Source organism: Pelmatolapia mariae, linkage group LG13, assembly GCF_036321145.2.
Source record: "Pelmatolapia mariae isolate MD_Pm_ZW linkage group LG13, Pm_UMD_F_2, whole genome shotgun sequence".
Taxonomy (NCBI): domain Eukaryota; kingdom Metazoa; phylum Chordata; class Actinopteri; order Cichliformes; family Cichlidae; genus Pelmatolapia; species Pelmatolapia mariae.
The window spans coordinates 4,818,576-4,837,499 of record NC_086238.1 but is presented as its reverse complement, the minus strand read 5'-3'; the positions used below and the strand labels follow the sequence as shown (position 1 = coordinate 4,837,499).

Below are 18,924 nucleotides of genomic sequence, written 5' to 3'. Positions count from 1 at the left end.
CAATACAGTTCATGAAACAAGAATACTCCAAGCATGTGCGCACACACAAGAATACATGCACACAGTTGCCTTAGAGGCTGAGTGCATTCTTGTTCGTGGTGACAGTGGTTAGACACTCTTAATGCCAGGTAGAAAGAGTGATGCTGTGCTCAAGTGGTGTGTGTGTGTGTGTGTGTGTGTGTGTTCGCTGGCAGCGCTTGAAGGTTCATTATGGCCCCCACCTCTCCTGAGCGACTGCAGGCCGCGTGGCGCCCCGGCCCTTTTATTCCGGGCCGTGATTGGACAAGGGCCTCCCGCCGAGTTGGTTTGCAGCAGTTTTGTCGCGCCCAGATTTCACTCGCTGCTCAAAGCGAGCCTCTGGCGGGACGCGGCATCTGCTGCCTCACCTTCCTCATTTACACTTCTCCGCCCTCGCACACACACACACAGTTCTGTTCACCGCCTTTCCAGACCTTGCTATCACGATGTACAACAGAGGGGAGAAAAAAATAGAACGAGGTAGAGGTACAGAGGGAACGCAGCAGCGTGACGTGTTTAATAGAGTTTGGGGAACTTCATGTATAAGAGTCACAGCGGTTGGTCCAGAGTTTTGTCTGCCTAACCCTCTCGCTCTGTGTCTCTTTGCACCCATCTTCTGATTTCAGGGTCACAGAAAGGAGACTGTGGCCTTAAAACACAGAATGTATGCTTCTCTCCTTGCCCGGCCTATATGGTTGCTTTTGTATTTCCCACACTACCAATTTGGTGCATTCCATCATTTCACAAGTGCCTTAAATGTCTCACATTTTTGCATCTCTAACACATCATCTCTTATGCCCTAACCAGACCTGGTCTAGTACCAAATATATATACGTTTTCTGCAGAAAAGCAATGCAGTGATGGCATGCATAACATAGCTACAATAAACAACTACACAATCAGAAAATATTAATCAGCCCTTTCACTTTTCTTTCTATTTGTGAAAATATAAAGTGATGCCAAAAGGCAGGAAAGATGTTAGTTCATGCAGTACAAAGTCTACCAAATCTTTTCTATTTACTGCAACTATTTGTTGGTTAAAGCAAGGATACATGGCAGATCAACAATGGTGTCTTCACCTCGCTGTTGGATATGCTCTGAATACATCACATACCTCTACTACTTTACCTGGCAGATTTCATTTCATAGGAACAGTGAATATGCACCTCTGTACAGCCCCCACTAATGGAAGTGTTTTTCCAAGGCCTCTTAATAAGATTATTTCCAAACCTAAGGCTTTGTGTAAAGTGCCAACAGAAGCTTCAGCCTCATGGCTTACATAGTTAGGTTCATAAATATCTGGACAGAGACAACCTTTTTCCTAATTTTGGTTCTGTACATTACCACAAAGAATTTTAAATGAAACAACTCAGATGCAGTTGACTTTCAGCTTTGATTCAGTGGGTTGAACACAAAGACCTTTACTGCAGCAGCTTTCAGTTGCTGTTTGTTTGTGGGCCTAAGTTTAGTCTTCAGCAAATGAAATGCATGCTCAGTTGGGTTAAGACCAGGTGACTGACTTGGCCATTCAAGATTAATCCACTTACTTGCCTTAATAAACTCCTGGATTGCTTTGGCTGTATGTTTTGGGTCATCATCCATCTGTATTATGAAACGCCACCCAACCAATTTGGCTGCATTTAACTGGATTTGAGCAGACAGTATGTCTCTGAACACCTCCAAATTCACTCGGCTGCTTTTGTCCTGTGTCACATCATCAATAAACACTAGTGTCCCAGTGCCACTGGCAGCCATGCACACCAAACCCATCGCACTGCCTCCGCCGTGTGTTACAGATGATGTGGTATGCTTTGGATCATGAGCCTTTCCACACCTTCTCCATAGTTTTTTCTTGCCCTAATTGTGGTAGAGGTCGATCTGAAAACTGTGCTGAGTTTTATTAGATGTTTTTCCAATCTAGCTTTTCTATTATGAAGACTTATGAGTGGCTTGCACCTTGCAGTGGATCCTCTGTATTTACTTTCATGCAGTCTTCTCTTTATGGTAGACTTTAATATGCCTACTTCCTGGAGAGTGTTGTTCACTTGGCTGGGGGTTTCTCTTCACCATGGAAAAGATTCTGCGATCATCCACCACTGTTGTCTTCCATGGACGCCCAGGTCTTTTTGTTTTCACCAGTGCTTTCTTTCTTTCTCAGGATGTACTAAACTGTAGATTCTGCCACTCCTAATATTGTAGGAATTTATCTGATGTTTTTTTTTTTGTTTTCCCAGTTTAAGAATGGCTTGTTCACCTGCATGGAAAGCTTCTTTGACCGCACGTTGTCTGTTCACAGCAAACTCTTCCACATGCAAGCACCATACTTGAAATCAACTCCAGGCTTTTTATCTGCTCAATTTAAAATGACATAATCAACGAATTGCCCACGCGTGCCCATGAAACAGCCTTTGAGTCAATTGTACTATTACTTTTGTTCTCTTTAAAACGAAGGTGGCACAGGTTAAGAGGCTGAAACTCCTAAACCCTCCATCCAATTTGAATATGGACACCCTCAAATGAAAGCTTAGAGTCTACACACATTATATCCATGCACATTATATAACTATAATTGTAATATGTTTTATCAAACAAATAAAAAAAACAAACTAAACTTGCGTCAGTGTCCCAATATATATGGACCTAACTGTACAAAACTTAGTTCTCAATTCCACCTGCATGCTTATCCCTTGACTTGTGGGATAAGCATCATTTTATCATCATTTTGAAGAGGGATGTTTTAACCCAAACCAATTTTTCTAGCTAATCCTAATCTAATACTTTTTAAGGGCCTAAACCTCACAAGCAAATGAAAGAGCAAGTTTAAGAGAAGACAAGACATAGCGCCAAGCACAGAGGTCCTAATGGAAGGCAAACTGTGGCCTCCTGGGTCATAAACATTTGACTTATTCCCACTCTTTCAAATAGGACTGTGAGCATGCAATATTGCTGCAGTGGGTGCACTTAGAACAACTGCCAAAGAACAGATGAGGACACGCTGATCCAAACCCAAAAGACCTTCCTCATCTCACAGCCCCCTCTGCATTATCCAGTGTCAACCTTTGGAAACTGTGACCCCAAATGCATAAAGATGAACATTTGCTGATAGGATTTTTAACCAGATATTCACAGATAATCATCACTGCAGATTTTCTCATAATGGGTTTATTCAGCCTCCTCGACAAATTTGCTGCCAGGACAATTTCAACTGAAAACTCGTTCTTCAGGTGTTTGTCACATACAGGCACAGATTATATGGACCAGCATGTTCAGACATTTCCTGGCTGAAGACTCCACACTCAGAAGTTTTAGGTGCAAAAACTGAGCGCAAGTAAACTTATTCACAGAAGCAGTTTGAAGCTCCAGGTCCATCTACAGCTCTAAGCAAGCACCCTAATAAACATGGATGCTTGATTTCATGGGGATAACAAAACCGGTGGAAGATCTGGAGCCTCAGACATTCATCTCGGCTCAAACACAATGCAGGCCCACAGGTCTCAACTAACCATGGATACACTAACGCATGCAAACACACATCTCATTCCTATCTGGCGTGTGTTGAAAGAGAAGTTATGCTGGGCAGTTTTCACTATGGCCTTTGGGATGTGTGATCACAACACGGGGAGAGATGAGGCCGGATGGAGACATGGAAAGAAGAAAAGAAAGAAAGTGAAGAAAGGCAGGAGCAAACAAACAAAACAAACTTAGTAAAGCCCTCTGCTGGGTTGGGGCCGGGACTGGAGAGTGTGTGTGCGCATGTGAGGCGATGTGAACAGAGTGGCGGGGATTAGGACAGATCCTGGGCTGTCCAACTCACAGCTGGCTGATGATCCAATCCTGGAGCACAGCGCAGCGCACCAGCCGCCATGGGACCCCCGGATGCGTGCTTGCATCTGTGTGTGAGCGTGTGTGTTTGCGTCTTTGTGTACAGGCATGTGGGTTAGACTGATGTGAATATCGGCGTGCACGTTTGCAAAGATGCCGTTGTACAAACAAATATGTGTGTGAGTGTGTGTGTCCATATTATATGTATGTGTTTATCAGGAAGGAAGGTAGGGCTATCAGAAATCAAACAGAAGCTGTCTGCGCTTCATGTCCCCCCTGTTTGAAGGCGAGCTGTGATCATTTGCGCCACGAGAGGTGGACTGAATGAAAGAGAGGAGCGAGCAAGTTGCAAAGAGAAAAATCAAAGAGCTGCCTTCGAAGGCTGGCCATATAAATGCCTTCCAGCCTTGCTACCGTGAATCTCACCCTCTCCTCTTACTCTCCAACAACACACACACACACACACACACACACACACACAGAGAGCAACAAAAACACAGCCCAGTAAAGCTACAAAGACTCTTGGATGGCTCTGTAGTGAACAACAGCAGAGGGCATGACTATGAATGAAATACATGTAGCTCTGCATAACCCCTGAAGGCCCACAGATGGACAGAAAGAGAATGACACAGAGCTAGTGAAAGAGCAGAGAGACACAATCGCTTGAGGTTTATTTGTTTCATTTTGGAATGGCAAAAGAAAAAAGCGATGAGAACATGAGAAGTAAAAGGGGGAAAAAAAAGAAAAAACAAACATAATGCAATGCTGAGGAGGGACAAAGGCTTTGACCAAACTTCAACAGGTGTGTACGATGCATGTATGCTACCATCTTTGTATGGATACATTTTTGTGCAGAGCCATTTCACCGCTAAGACTTGGTTTTAATGTTTAGTTTAGAACTGGCTCAAGGTTAGGACTAGAACTGGGGTCAGCATTTAGTTTGAGATTTTAGATGAGATAGAAAGTCATCATATGGAGGATGAGGAAAGTGTTTGTCAATGAGTAACTTCCTAAAAAGCCAGAAATGTATCAAAATTCTTGTGAATGTTTACATCCCAAATTTGATGCTGAAAAATGTTTCATCTTTAAGATGTGAGTGAAATATACCATTCTCTAAAGCAGTTAAATCAACAAAGATCCCATATCCATGTATGGATGTTAAGACTTTCCACGCTCCTAAGAAAACTGCTTTTTGGAAACAGGCCTGCTGGACAGCTTTCTGTGTGTCCTCGGCAGACTTTTTCCTTCAGAGCTCAGAGTAATGATTAACCAAATATCAAAAGTAATGAGTTGAAACTGCTTTAAAGTGCATCTCAGACGGACAAACCTTTTGTCTGTACAGTCAAACTGTGTTCAACATTTACTGTAACAGCGCAACAACTCGTGGTGGATTGATACCTCTGTGTTAGGAAATTGTAACTGCAGAAACATCTGAAAAACTACAATTTAAACTACGCCTTAACCTGACATGCACCTCCATGGAACTATAACTAGACGTCACATCGACCCAGCCTGCAGCTATTGTGATTGGCCTATTAGGTACTATGTGTTCCTCCTATGTGTGTTTCTAGCTATTTTTCACTGCAGTTTCTGAATGAATCAGAGCAAAGAATAATAATTATCATCTAAACATGAGAAATTACAATCATAGCCTTAATATTAGTTTTCACAGATGTGGTCAAATTCTTGAGGGGAGACTGCCAAACTATTGGGAGTGGGAATGTACAAAAAAGGGGGAAAATCACCCAGGATTTTTGGGTAGCACTGCATTTAAAACACTGAGCCACAACCACAAGATAATAAACACATTGCAGAAGGCCACTTGCATTGGTTACACTGTAGAATCAACAAAGATTTACGGCAGAAGTGGAAATCAACTGTCAGCCAGCTGCTATAAAAAGTAACTTTCAGCTGCTGCCTTATTCATGGGAGAGTCGTCATAGCAGGTAGCTCCACAGGTTTCATTGTGTCTCCTTTCAGCGTCAAACCAGGAATCTTTCAGCTGTCAGAAAAATGTGCAAACCACCGCACTATTATGGAACCATCCAAGCTTAAAACCAGGGGCAGTTATGGGTATTAATCATTTTTATACTCTTATACTCTTTTGCCTTTAAATGTGACTAAAGGTGTTACTGTGTGCAAAAAATTAAGACTTCTTCTCATCTAAAACTGTTTAAAAAAAGAAGCAGCCATATTAAATCTCTATCAGAAGTGGTTTTCACTGCTAATGACCAAAATTGAATCTGAATGGCTACATGCTTAGCCAAGTCAACAGCTGTCAAACATCTAGTATGCAACTGAGGACAGATAAAACTATAAACTCTCTCATGCACATACAGGCGCACACATGGCAGTAAAATGGTTTCGTCCAGTAGCTCCTCTAGTACAGGTCAAAGTCATCATGTAGCCACATTAATATGCATGTCATTCTCCACAGCTGGCTGCAAAATGCACACACATGTGCACGCACGCACACACGCTCATTACATCATCTTTAAAAAAAAAAAAAAAAAAAAAACACACAGCAGCCAGTCATGAAACCAGTGTGTAAATGCTGGCCAGCTGACAGACAAACACACTTAAACACAGATCAGAGCCAGAAGCAGCAGTGGACACACACACTTAAACCAGACACACATATACACACTTAGATTGCACAAACTTGCATCCCGCAGCCTCCAGCACCACGGGGCACCGCCGCCACATCTGTGCCCATCTCAAACACCTCGGCTGTGGGCAGCGGGGGTGAGAGAGTGCCCTGAGCGGCTGGCATTGGCTGGCGTGGCCTTGGCGGTGAATGGTGTGGAAGGGAAAAGCAGCCAGAGGATGACAGGAGGGACAGAGGGAAGAAAAAGACAAGACCGTAGTAAGAAAGGAAAGAAAGAATAATGTCAAAGGGACGTTAGGATAACGTTACAGGGGAGATTAGTTTCAATTAAAGAGGAGACAGAAAGGCCAGCTAAGGACAAAAGAGCAGGTGGCAGTAAATATGAATCTATGGCCAAATAGGTGGGATGAAATCATAAAGAATATCAGAGGTCTTGATATAGAGATACTGGGGAAAAAAAGGACAGAATGGTGCAAAAATAGATAGAAAGATAATGGAGGGGTGCCGGTAGTGCCCGTTGTGAGGACGGGTGCAGGGCACTGGCAGGTGGCACTGAGGCCAGGCTGTCCAGTGACCATCAGCCGCACTGTTGTGTGTGTGTGTGTGTGTGTGCGCCAGGGACAGAAGAAAGGCTCAGGCGCCATTTTGGCTCTGTTGGAGCTGTTGCTGGGCTGGGCACTGGCCTGGTGGCACAGAGTGGGCAGTGTGTGTGTGTGTGTTGTGTTGCATTATGTTGTGGCATGCTTAACAGGATTAGAGGTGACCTAGTGAGGTCCAGTTGGTATCGGGACCATGGCACAGCGGCGCGCATGTGTGTTTATGTGTGTGTGGTTTGTATAATAGGATTAGCTGTTACCTGGTGCGGTACAGTTGGTGTGCTGATCTGAACTGGACTGGACTGGGCTGAGCTGGGCAGGAGCTGGACAGAGGGGAGCACTGTGTGTGTGTGAGTGTGGTGGCATGTATAATAGGATTAGGTACTACCTGGTGAGGTGCAGTTGGCGCTGGGCATTTGCCAGCTGTTCTGCTAGGCTCAGGGCTTCGGCCTGCCATTGGCTCCCATCCTTTTGGACCGCCTCCAGATGCTGCCGACAGCCAACCAGCTCTGAGCTCAGCCTTTCCACTTCCTGTCCCGCAGAGATGGAAGAAGAGAGGAGGTGAGGAAATCTTTCACAACAACCCACCCCGTGCCCTCAGATGAACAAAACATTAAAGCCTGGTTACAATAACATGTAAAAACTGAGCAGGACAAGAAAAAGACGTCAGGTTTGATCTTCTGAACCTCAAAATGGAAACACAGAATATCCTGCATTCATTATTTAAATTTAAAGGGACAGTTCACCCAAAAATCAATCAGAACCTTTAATGCCATTTAGTCATATAGATTGTTTTGGTGCGTCTTGTCCAGTTTTTCAGGTGTGTAGAAATGTCTGCCTTCTCTAGAAAATAAAGGAGCTCAATGACATTTGCCTTGTGGTGCTCAAAGCACATGAAATACACTTAAAAGACATAAAATATATTTCTAGAAATCATGACAGAGTTATCCCAAACTACTACCAATACTTCCTCATGTAGAGTGGTGCGTCTGTCAGCTTTCTTTCAGTAGCCAGGTCATGACTTCTGTAAAGAGAAGTTAATGCCAATGCCGTGGGGCTTTGAGCACCACAAGGAAAATGTCATTTAGCTGTATTATATTCAAAAGAAGGCAGTCATTTCTACAGTGGAAAAGTTCACACCAAAACAATCTCTATCGCTTAATATCACTAAAGGCTGAAGGAAAAGTATGCAAATTTGATTTTGGTGTGAACTGTTCCCTTAACAGTTTGGATAATTGATGCTTGTGCAAATAACTTGAGAATAATTTGGAAAATTTGAGTTTTAATATTAATTTTGCTTGCTATGCTTCATTGCAGACCCTCAAAAAAAGAAAAATAAAGACTATTTATGAAACAATCAACTCTACAAAATACTGGGTCAGTAGCTGACTTAAACAAATATCAAATAAATCCTAACTAATCAATACATCGGCACATACCTGTGCTGCCTTTTCCATCTGTCTGCTGGTCTTGGCGTTGAGCTCTCTGAGCTCTCGTTCAGCCTCCTGTTTCTTCAGCGTGGCCTGGCTGAGCTGATATCTCAGATCCACACATACCTATAGATGAATAGTCCTCATTAAACAAAGACGGTCTTTTAATTAACAAGTATAATGTCACACTCAATGCTTCATCATTTATTGATTTTCTTTTTATTATCCTATCATGTCCTTACTTTGAAAATCACCCATCTAAATCATCAGACTGTCTTGTTCCCAGGCTCAGTGTTTTTACACTCGTGTATTTGACTAGAGTTTCACATTTCATCATCTCTAAAAGCACCTACTAATTCATTCTTTCACCAAAAATATAAAAGCACTGTGATGTTTAATCTCTAATTGTCCCCTAGAAGGATGAAGAAACAAAGTTTTGAGAACCTCTTTGAATTATTAGAAAGATTTGAATCTGGCTGTTTGTTGTAAACTAAGTTTTATTTTTTTAAGATTTGTAAAATGATATGAGGGTTGAATTTTGTGTGAACTCACACACTTTGTTTGTCTTTTTCTGAAGTCTTTTTCAGCCTGTGGATTGCCATGTGTTGATTGAGAGGAGCAGATTGCTGTTCGCTTTTCTTTTGATTCACTTGGTTTCTTTTTGTTTTTGTTTGTGTTCTTGAATTGTTCAAAAATAAATACAAATATTAATGAAAGAAAAATATGCTCTTGCATTTACGTGTTCAAAAACTGAATATAAAGTTGGAATAGATTATCTTTTGCTGCCATCCAGTGGATTTAGAAATTAAATGCAAGCAGATAGTGAAGCATGTGGGTCCTTAAAATTAATAGTTCTACTTTTTTAACCAACAACAAAAGAGCTTTTTGCTTTTTCAATCCCATACTTCTAAAGACAAACCCTGGCTCATGTTTATTTGAAATGCTCATCATGCCATCAATAAGAAATGAGAAGACATACTGACTCAAAGTTTTCTTGTGCAAACAGCATCCGATACCTTTGTGTTTTCTTGTTCCTGGCTGGTAAGTGTGCGGAGAGTGTCCTCCAGCTGACTGGTCAGTGAACTCTTGTCTCTGAGAGCTCTGTCTAGCTGTCCTTCCAACTCAGCGACACGCTGGGAAAGGCCAGACACCTGACAGACAAACACAATACACCATTTCAGAGGCCATTTCACTGCAGCGTCACTCAGAACTCAAGTAAAATGTCCTGCAAATACAAACACTTGCACTTTATGAATTTTTTAAGGGTATCATTACAAAACACAACAGACATAAACTCTAAGTACAAGAAATATACAATAGCTACTGCAAAAGCAAACAGCAATGATTCAATTTCCTACTTTTTACTACTTAATGTTTCATTAAAAGAGTATTTTTTTAATTTGTCTGTTAATATAGTTATTTACAGTATTTTACAGGCAAATGAACGGACTCATTCTTCTGTAATCCACTTCTTCTGTGAATTTCCCAATTCTGCGACTAATAATCATGTACATGAAAAGTAAGACTAACTATATTCGTCAGTTCCTCTTTTTGTTTGCGGGCCTCTGCTCGGCCCTCCTCTCTGGCCTCAGCCAGTCTCTGCTGCAAACCGTGTGCGTCTCGGTCGAGCTGTTCTCTCTGTCGAGCCAGCTCCCTGGACAACTGCTCGCACTGCACCTCCACCTGCATGTGTACAAAAACAGAAGGGTTAACAGAGTAATAACCAGCTGTACTAGAACAAAGAAAACAAAAAATGATGTTGTAAGTCAACACCGAGGTTGAAGAACATATGAAAGCTGAATCTGTCCTTAATTTCAAGTTACTGGCAATGTTTGAGCACCCTCTAGTGGACGTATGATGAATGTGGTATTCCCATAAGCTTGTATATGTATACAGTGTGTGTAGCTTATAAATAGGTAAATCTGAGCATTAACAAAAGCAATGCATTCTAAATATTAACTGTATTAAACAAGGATGGCAGTCAGCTGGAAAGTTGTGTGTGTGCATGTTTCTCTGACCCTAGCTTTTTGCAGGTTTGCTTCCTCTGCCATCTCCACAGCCTGTTTGACCTGGAGACAGGCCGACCACTCCCTCTGTTGTGTCTCTTGCTGACTGGTCCTCACAGCACGCAGAGCCACCAGTAACTCATCACGCTCTCTGAAAAATCAGACAACCTTATGAATTAAAAGCAGAATCTGGATGGTACACTTAACTAATTCTAAACTAATGCTATGGTTTACGCAGTCAGTATGCTGCTGCTAACTTCTGATTGATTCTGCAGGAAGCATTTGTTACCACTGACTTTGTGAGCCTGTCAATAGCCTGGACATGCAGGTTTGTGTGAGTCCCAGCCAACACAGCTTCGTGCTGTGCACACTTCAGGCAAAATCCTGCCACACGAGGAGCTCCATCAGCCTTCAGTGCATCTGCGGCCTGCTTCTCCCTGTGTCTCAGGCGAAGCTTCACCTCCTCGCACTCCTTCTGACTGACTGACAGATCCTTTCTGAAAATATCAGAGAAGGAAAAGTGTTCTAAAAAGAGTTAAAGATAACTGATTTTTACACACATAAGGTACATTTGCTAGGGTTAAAAATGACTAAGGTTTTGAAACGGAGAGGATCAGGGATGGGCTTGGTATAAAAATGTAGGTAAGCTATGACTTATTTTTACCAGCCTACAAGAAATGGACTTTTTAAATTTTTCTCCAGTGAATTAGCAGAAGACAGATTAAAAAAAAAATTCAGGTCGGAATGTTTCTGTGACACCGCATCATTGACAGCAAATAATAGTTTGGTTATTGAAACTATATGTTGATGCTCAAAGTTGGTTATTCAAAAACTCATGCTGAACAAAAACGTTTTGTGTTTTGCACTGTGACACTGAGTGGGTGTCCACTTGATCTGGTTGCAGTTTTAAACAGAGCATAAACGTCTTTCTCAGCCCTGAACATTTTATGTTGAGCTCAAAAATGCTAGAAGACAATAACTTGAAAAAATGAGCATTTTGTTTTTAACCAACTCCTCTGCACTTTTAACTTGGAAAATATTTAGTACAAAATAAGCATTTTTTTCCAGGGTATCATTAAAAATACTAAAGTGACTAAACAAAAAACAATCTGCAGACTCTGAGGGCGTCAGTGGGAGGAACTGACCTTTTCTTCAAGGAATGACCCAGATGAGTTTCTGCTCGTTTGAAGCCGCAAAGAACTAACCTGAGAGAGATGACCTGCGCCTCCAAGCTTTCCATCTGGGCCTGGTAGATCACCTTCAGTTTTTCCTGATGAGCACAAACATCTGAATCTAACTTTGGAACACAGTGGATAACTGGATGCAATTAAATATATTGCAACAGCTTCCTATATAAATGTACTAAAAAACAGAATTCATGTTTCTACTGTTAAAGTTTTATTGGAGGAAATTAGCAAAAGACAAATCTTAAAATACAATCTGGGACCATTGTGCATTATTGTGACGCATAAAATCTGATGAACACTGAGGTAAAAGAGAACCGAACGGCAACCAGTAGAGACTCATCTTTCCTACCAGCTCATTTTTCCATGTGTTGTGTTCTTCTTTCTGTAGCACACTGTGGTCTCTAATGGAGCCTATGTGGCTGTTGTCGATGACTTCGTTCATCTGAGGAAAAAAATTGGAACGGGTGACCAAATCTTTAATTTGAAAGATGCTTTTATGATGCTTAAATTCAGTCTGTTGAACTATAAAAACTTGGCTACGTTAACTTTATATTCTAGTGTCTCTCTACTGAAAGTGTCCAGAGAAAAATGACTAATACAATAGTCACAATATAATAGGAAAACAGCGTTTGGAGACCATAGCATGACTACGATTAATGCAAAGGGCTTGCAATCTCATTGCATCCGCAAAGCCTCAGTTGCTGTTGTCAAAGCTGGAGTGTCAAAGCAGCAAAGAAATGACCGTCCTATTTTTATTTAAGTGTGACTGAGCCATAAGGTAACCTCAGAGTCTTATTCCTCACATTATTATGTTTGTACTATACGTGCCTTCACTGTTACATGTATTACCATTTTCACGAACACAAAAATCAAACCAATGATTTTCACACACGCACAAATTACCGTGGAGTTTCGGATCGTGTAATCTTTTAGGGATTCATCCACAGCTTTGGCTTTCAGTTCTGAACGTAACTTCTCATTTTCCACCACCACCACTCTGATCCGCTGTTTCATTCCCTGCAGCTCCTCCTGAAGTCACACAAACAGAGAAGCCGATTAACATCCATTCACATTAGCACACTGGTAATGAAGGACGCACACACACGTACATTTGTGCACACAGACCTTACAGAATTTAACCTCAGCTTCCAGATGTTGGATGTATTCTGACTTGTGAAATACAGGAACCAAATCCTGAAAGGCAGGTAAACTGGACATCCCCTCCTGCCACGCAAAAGGGAAAGAAGAGTAAAAAATAAAAGCCAAAACACAGAAGAGTGGCAAGTGAAGTCAGTTTTAATTTCATTTTATTTCAGTTTAGCTTTCATTTGTTTTCAAAGCGGCTTTGCACATTTCACTTTTAGCACATTCTTTTTTATTTTACTTTTTTATTATTAGAAAGTGAGTCGTATTTGTCTGTGACAAATTTTAACAAATTTACAAGGCTTCCTGATGCTTACTAGAATGACAAAGACTAAAATTAATGGCCTTTCCTGTTTATTTTTAGTTTATTTCACTTAGTTTTCACACCTAGTTTTAGTTTTTTCTTTCATTTTAGTGAACAATAAAACCATGGTACATTCAAGTATGGAGAATTGCTCCTAATCTGAGTATCAGTTCTGTAACAGGCCTTCGTCAGATCTAACGCATTTAAATGTTAAACCATGCAAAACTGCTCATTCTACCTTGGATGGAGAATGTTTCTTGGAAGGGGAGACAGGTGTGGGAATTTCTCTGCCCTGCTTCAGCAGAAGGCTCTTCAGCTGATTAACTACAAAAGACATAAAAAATAAGTATGTACACAAACACATAAACGCTTTATTTAAACTTTGTGTAAAAAGACTGTGAGAGGGGAAATCTCACGATACCCCACTATAAGGGCTGAGTTTTATCACATAACCGACTTACAACTAATCAGAAGCATTTCATCACTTGTCCAAGTAACTTCTTCGGTCTCAGCTGACTGCACGTTTCCCAGCCTTATAAGCAGTACAAGTGCATAATTTAGCACCATTGTGGTTCGTTTTAGAGCAAACACCATCCCCACGGACACAGCAGCCAGGGAAGCAAAAGAACATCATATCAAAGAGCTCCTTATTAAAATGTGGTTATCCCAGGTTGGTTAGTCAAAGCTGGGAAGAATGCTATGAGCGATCCAGGAGAGAAGAAGGACAACTGCTGCCTAAGGAAACAATCTGATCTCTTATGTTTCGGGAGTATCAGAACAGCTGAGATGCATTTTTCTTTTTTCAAAACACCATGTCTCTGTGGTTTAAAACACCAAAAGACGATCCGTCAAAAAGTGGTCCACCTCAATGATCGGGTGCCCCAGAACAGACACAGTAATACAGTACATGCAGCTGCCAAGACGACTGCAGTAAATTATACATTATCAGTGAACCCAAACAACCACTGGCAGACGGGACAACACAGAATATTCAGTTTGTCAAGCCAAGACTGCATGTAATTATACCTACAGGGTACTGCCCAATCTTTCAATGTTGAGGAAGTTTGCATCCCGGGCTGGGAGGAACACTTGGTTATGTAAAAAGAGAGGTGACCATTTTTTAACACTGGAGAGGGCCTAAGAGTACATCTTTCACAATCTTACAATGCTATGATTTTAGCCACTCCTCACTGATCAGTGGTCATGACAGTTGGCATATTGATTGAGCTCATTGCACAATCACAGGACTGAGCTCATTGTACATTGTTAGTCAGTTGCGCCAATTTCCGTCATTATGCAACTATACTGTTTATAAGGTTGAGAAAGCCTGCAGTCAGCAGAAAAAGTTACTTGAGTGGTGTAAGGTTTCTTCCAATGAAATGCTTACAAGTGAACAGAATCAACTTTCTAGGTATTCACTCAGTCACCTGCTTCACTCTGTGACTTTTGGTTCCATGCAGCCTTGTCCTCTTCGGCCATGGTTGTAAAATGGTCTTCATCACCACCTCTGACCTCCTCCACCTCATCTCCATCAGGGACCAGCTGCAGCGGAGCACTGCTCAGATGCTGGATGCTTTGGTTGGCCCGCTCTGAATTCAGCATACACATAGATGCCAGTGTAACATAGTATATCATTTATTTGATGAAATGCACAGACAACCAAAGAAGTCATGTCTATACAGCAAACAAATACACCACCAGTGTTGTGTTCACGAAGGTAAGCAGGTGGCACTTGCACAAAAACTAAGCTGTAAAATCTCAATTTCACCCATTTATTTTAGCCAATCAGTAGCCAAATAATGCAAAGCTTTTATTTTGCCTAGGGCAGGCATCCTAAAATGAAAGCTTTAGAGCAGTGGTGCCAATCATAAGGCCCGGGGTCCAGAATCGGCCCAGCAAAGGCTTCAAACTGGCCCACTAAATGGCTTTGGAAAGGAGAAGGAGAACAGAAATCTTGGACTTTTAATTGTATTTTAACAAGTTTTCATACTGATAAAGACATCCTCCATGGTCATTCATACTACACCAAAGTAATTATAATTTAGATTTCTGCAATTTTACACATTTACTTCTTATACTTTCAGCCCAAAGAGTCATGCTAACAAATCTCGGGGATTAAATATGTAGTTAAACTTCTGTACACTGGCAGCAAGGGGAGTTTCCCTGGTCCGGTTCACATGAGATCATAATGTCTCCTTTTTAGCTGCACTTTGAGCGCCTGGATTCAAAATCTGAAGCTTCATTTTATTGTCAGCTTGTGTTTTCTTTTGGTTTAAGATTGCATTGACACTTATGTTCTGTGAAGTGTCCTCATCTGCTGCCCCAGCAGCAACAGGTGGCAGTCGTGTGCCTTTCACCTGTACTTTTCCACCAATAATAGTTCTTTTCGGTAACATACCTCTAGACATAATGCTCTATCGGGCTCTGGCGGCATAAATTTAAGACACCAAGTCGGTTTCATCTTACTATGTGCTAACTAACCATCCAACGACTCTCTCTTGAGCTGCCCATTCAAACAGGTTAGCAAACGTAGCACGACAAAACATTAACATACGCCTCAGCTCCTTCTGCGTGGAGCTCGGGTGCTCTGCTTCATCTTCATCCGAGTCTGTCGGTTTCATGGATGTTTAATCGTCGTTAAATCGCACTGTTAACTAAGGAAACATGCTAGGCTACGTACAGCAACCAAAACAACAACCATCACATCGAGCACGACGTAACGGTCGTCAAATCCCAATGGAAGTGTGCTTAGTTCATTAACCAGAATCGCCCGAGAACAGTTCCCTTTGAGTAGTGAATTTTAGATTTTACGTCACCGCCCCTGCGAGAAATCACATCAGCTTGTACCCTAAAAGCAAAACGAGGCAACCATTAGCTTACGGGTCAGGCTTCCGTAAACACACTTAACTAATGGGAATTGTAGTTGTTTTTTGTAGTCATGATACAAACGCGAGACGAAACGTTTTGTTTTTTGTTGTTTTTTTTAAATTCCCTAAACCCAGTTGTGGGATTACAGAAATGTTTTAATCGAAGCCAGTAAGCAACACTTAATGTTAAACTACCTTCCTTGGTATTTAGAAACACCAAATACAAGTAATACTCCACATTTTAAAGTAGTATACCTTTATTTCTTATTGTCCATTCATGTATTTTCTCAGTAATTATAGGGAATTTTGTTTTAAATGGTTTGGTATCTTTATAGCACTTTCTTACTAGAAGCCTCATTCACACACATATTCATATAAGTTCCTTTTTTTCTACAACTAAGGACTTTTAACACAACGTTGGCACAGGTGGATGCACCAGGGGTAACTTAGGGTTCACTATCTTGCCCAAGATACTGAATATGTAGACTGGAGGCCAAGACTCAAACCAGTTTACACATATGATATTCCAGTTGACAGACGACCGACTCTCCGAATCTCCTGAACCACAGCTGCCTCAGTTATGCAAACATTTTAGAGCTGTCTATCAGTGCAAGAATCCCTTATTGCTCTTTTAGAAAGAGATATAAATGTGACTAAGTATATGTTGTGATGTTAAGACAACTCCCTTGTTAGATGTGATAAAATAAAACGTTTAATCATCTCTGTGGGGGAAATTACTGCTGCAGTGGAGACTATGATGTAGATGAAAATATAAACAACCAAAATAGTTAAATGCAGTTTATTTTGTTCAGCTAAAATCACCTTAGGGAAAGTTAAGAGACCTGAAACTACAAGGTTAATGACCTGCTGCATGGTGTTTTGCTGTGATCTGTAGCCCATCGGTTTCACTTCTTTTATCATTGCCATCTAGACAGTCCAGTGACGCACTGTTGAGCACTCCTACAAGCATACACATACTTACACACAATGATAGGATTAGTGATAAAGATTAACAACTGTGAGATCGCCTGTTGGATTACTCAGAATTACTTTTATAACACAGGACTTTGGGTTATGAAACTGTGGAAATTTCACAGATGTACATCTGTAACACTTTTACTTCCTATATTAAAATAAGTAGCTTATGAAGGACTCTAATATAGCTGTAAACCAAAATGAGATCATTTTTAGATATCCTTTACTGCATTTGACATGTATGAGGTAATTGGGGGTGAAATGTAACACAGCTATATTCACATTAAGCATTTTAATAACAGGAAATGTAAATACAGCACATGTATGTGTTTGTTTTATATTTTTACTGGTAATCAAAACTTACTTGAATATTTACAGTAACATGTTTAAGTCTGTTCACAAATGACAGTCATGAGATGTGGCTGAAAGCACAGAGGAAATCTGAATGAACAAATCTAGCTTTCAGTTAGAAACGTTTATTTTAAGCTACCATTAATCAGGCTGGTTAGGACAAAACACATTTATATGAAGGACAATTCCACCTCTCTGTATATACTGTGAATTTTACACCTGTGATATTTTATTGGTAACTTGTTAATTTACTTTTAAATACCATAAATAGTTAACAAATGAATGAGCAAACACTTTAAGTGTTCCCTTATCTGTGTTTTTTTTCAGCTTATGAATGCCAAATGAACAGGGTTAGATCATAATTCATGTGGCATGTACAAATTGTACTTTATATACTACTTGAATAATAATTTTAATGGTTTATGTGAAGAGCCTGAGAATGGCATTAATAATCACTCAAACACGCTGTGTTCTGCGTATTTCACCTCACTCTATAACCCAAATCTGAATCCCGCCTCAGTTTCCAGGAATGTTACAGTACTTGAGAGTTTTAAATGGGCCAAAAAAAAAACTCAGTTGGTGGGTGTTTATGTGATACTGTTCGGGTGAATGGGCGTGCCTTTTGTTTGCTGCTGTTACAAAAGGGTCAGACAAAGGTAACCATGGATACACCCTCTTCCTATTGCACAACAGCAGATAACTTCCTGTCGAATGAGCTTCAGCTGTACTTTTGAGTTTTGCGACATGTCAGTTTTCAAAAGAAGAGGCAGTGAGTCAGATTCATTCATGAACAGACATTGTGCAGCGATCTTGGTTTGACATTTTCATTCATACTTTATTGATGACAGCTTAAACACAGAGTTTGGGCAGCTGTTTTTTTCCTGTGTAAATCAGGGCGTTTTGCAGTCTTGTGAAATACCACAAACGTCAAGATGAAAACTTTTCTTGTATAATCCTTGTGGTTACATATTTGAGAGTTTGATATCGGCTTGATAAAGAGGCTACAACTAAAAGGTCACCAAACTTCCAAGTGCACCAAAGCTCCTCTTTCACTGCCTTTTTAAGGAAGTTCTGGTAATGACTTACCTTTTTCACTACCGCACAGAGTGCTACTGTAACCATTTTGTTCCACTATCTATATCTGATAGTTGTAGTTACAAGTTACTTGGCTGATTAGGATTATTTCATACTAGAGGTATGATTACCGTATAAAAAAGTGGTGCTTTCCTATAGATTAATCTATCCACTGGTGTTTAAAAAAGTAAAAATTTGAATGCTTGTCTATTTTAGCACTGCGGGTTTTAGACACAGCCAGTGACGTGGCAGTGGTTTTCTTTATTCTGAATAACATAAATTCACACCTCTTTAGCAGATGCCTCTGGTTCTGAAGAGCCATATCCCTGGTCTGCTTGTCTCACTGGTCCCAGCTACCTTAGGGCAAGAGGCAGGGTCCACCCTGGACAAGTCGCCAGTCTGACATAGCAGGGCTAACACAGAGATAACACAGAGATACAGAGAACCATTTGCACTCACATTCACACCTGTGGGCAAGTTAGAATCACCAGTTAACCTAACCCCACTAACTGCGTGTCTCTGGACTGTGGCAGAAAGCCGGAG

The 18,924-nt window shown here is 40.9% G+C and overlaps 1 protein-coding gene across 1 annotated transcript in view; it reads right to left on the bottom strand.

Moving 5' to 3' along the window:
- The window catches only part of sdccag8 (SHH signaling and ciliogenesis regulator sdccag8), a 48,303-nt gene extending 32,478 nt beyond the window's left edge, over nt 1–15,825 (bottom strand). The window contains exons 1-13 of the mRNA XM_063491962.1: nt 15,669–15,825; nt 14,542–14,703; nt 13,353–13,438; nt 12,793–12,891; nt 12,571–12,696; nt 12,017–12,109; nt 11,686–11,750; nt 10,777–10,977; nt 10,493–10,631; nt 10,005–10,157; nt 9,491–9,625; nt 8,484–8,600; nt 7,433–7,575 (exon numbers count right to left, since the gene is read on the bottom strand). Of these exons, the coding sequence (XP_063348032.1) occupies nt 7,433–7,575; nt 8,484–8,600; nt 9,491–9,625; nt 10,005–10,157; nt 10,493–10,631; nt 10,777–10,977; nt 11,686–11,750; nt 12,017–12,109; nt 12,571–12,696; nt 12,793–12,891; nt 13,353–13,438; nt 14,542–14,703; nt 15,669–15,735 (1,586 nt within the window). The 5' untranslated portion in view covers nt 15,736–15,825. The remainder of the gene's footprint in view (nt 1–7,432; nt 7,576–8,483; nt 8,601–9,490; nt 9,626–10,004; nt 10,158–10,492; nt 10,632–10,776; nt 10,978–11,685; nt 11,751–12,016; nt 12,110–12,570; nt 12,697–12,792; nt 12,892–13,352; nt 13,439–14,541; nt 14,704–15,668) is intronic.
- Nucleotides 15,826–18,924: the final 3,099 nt, after the last annotated feature.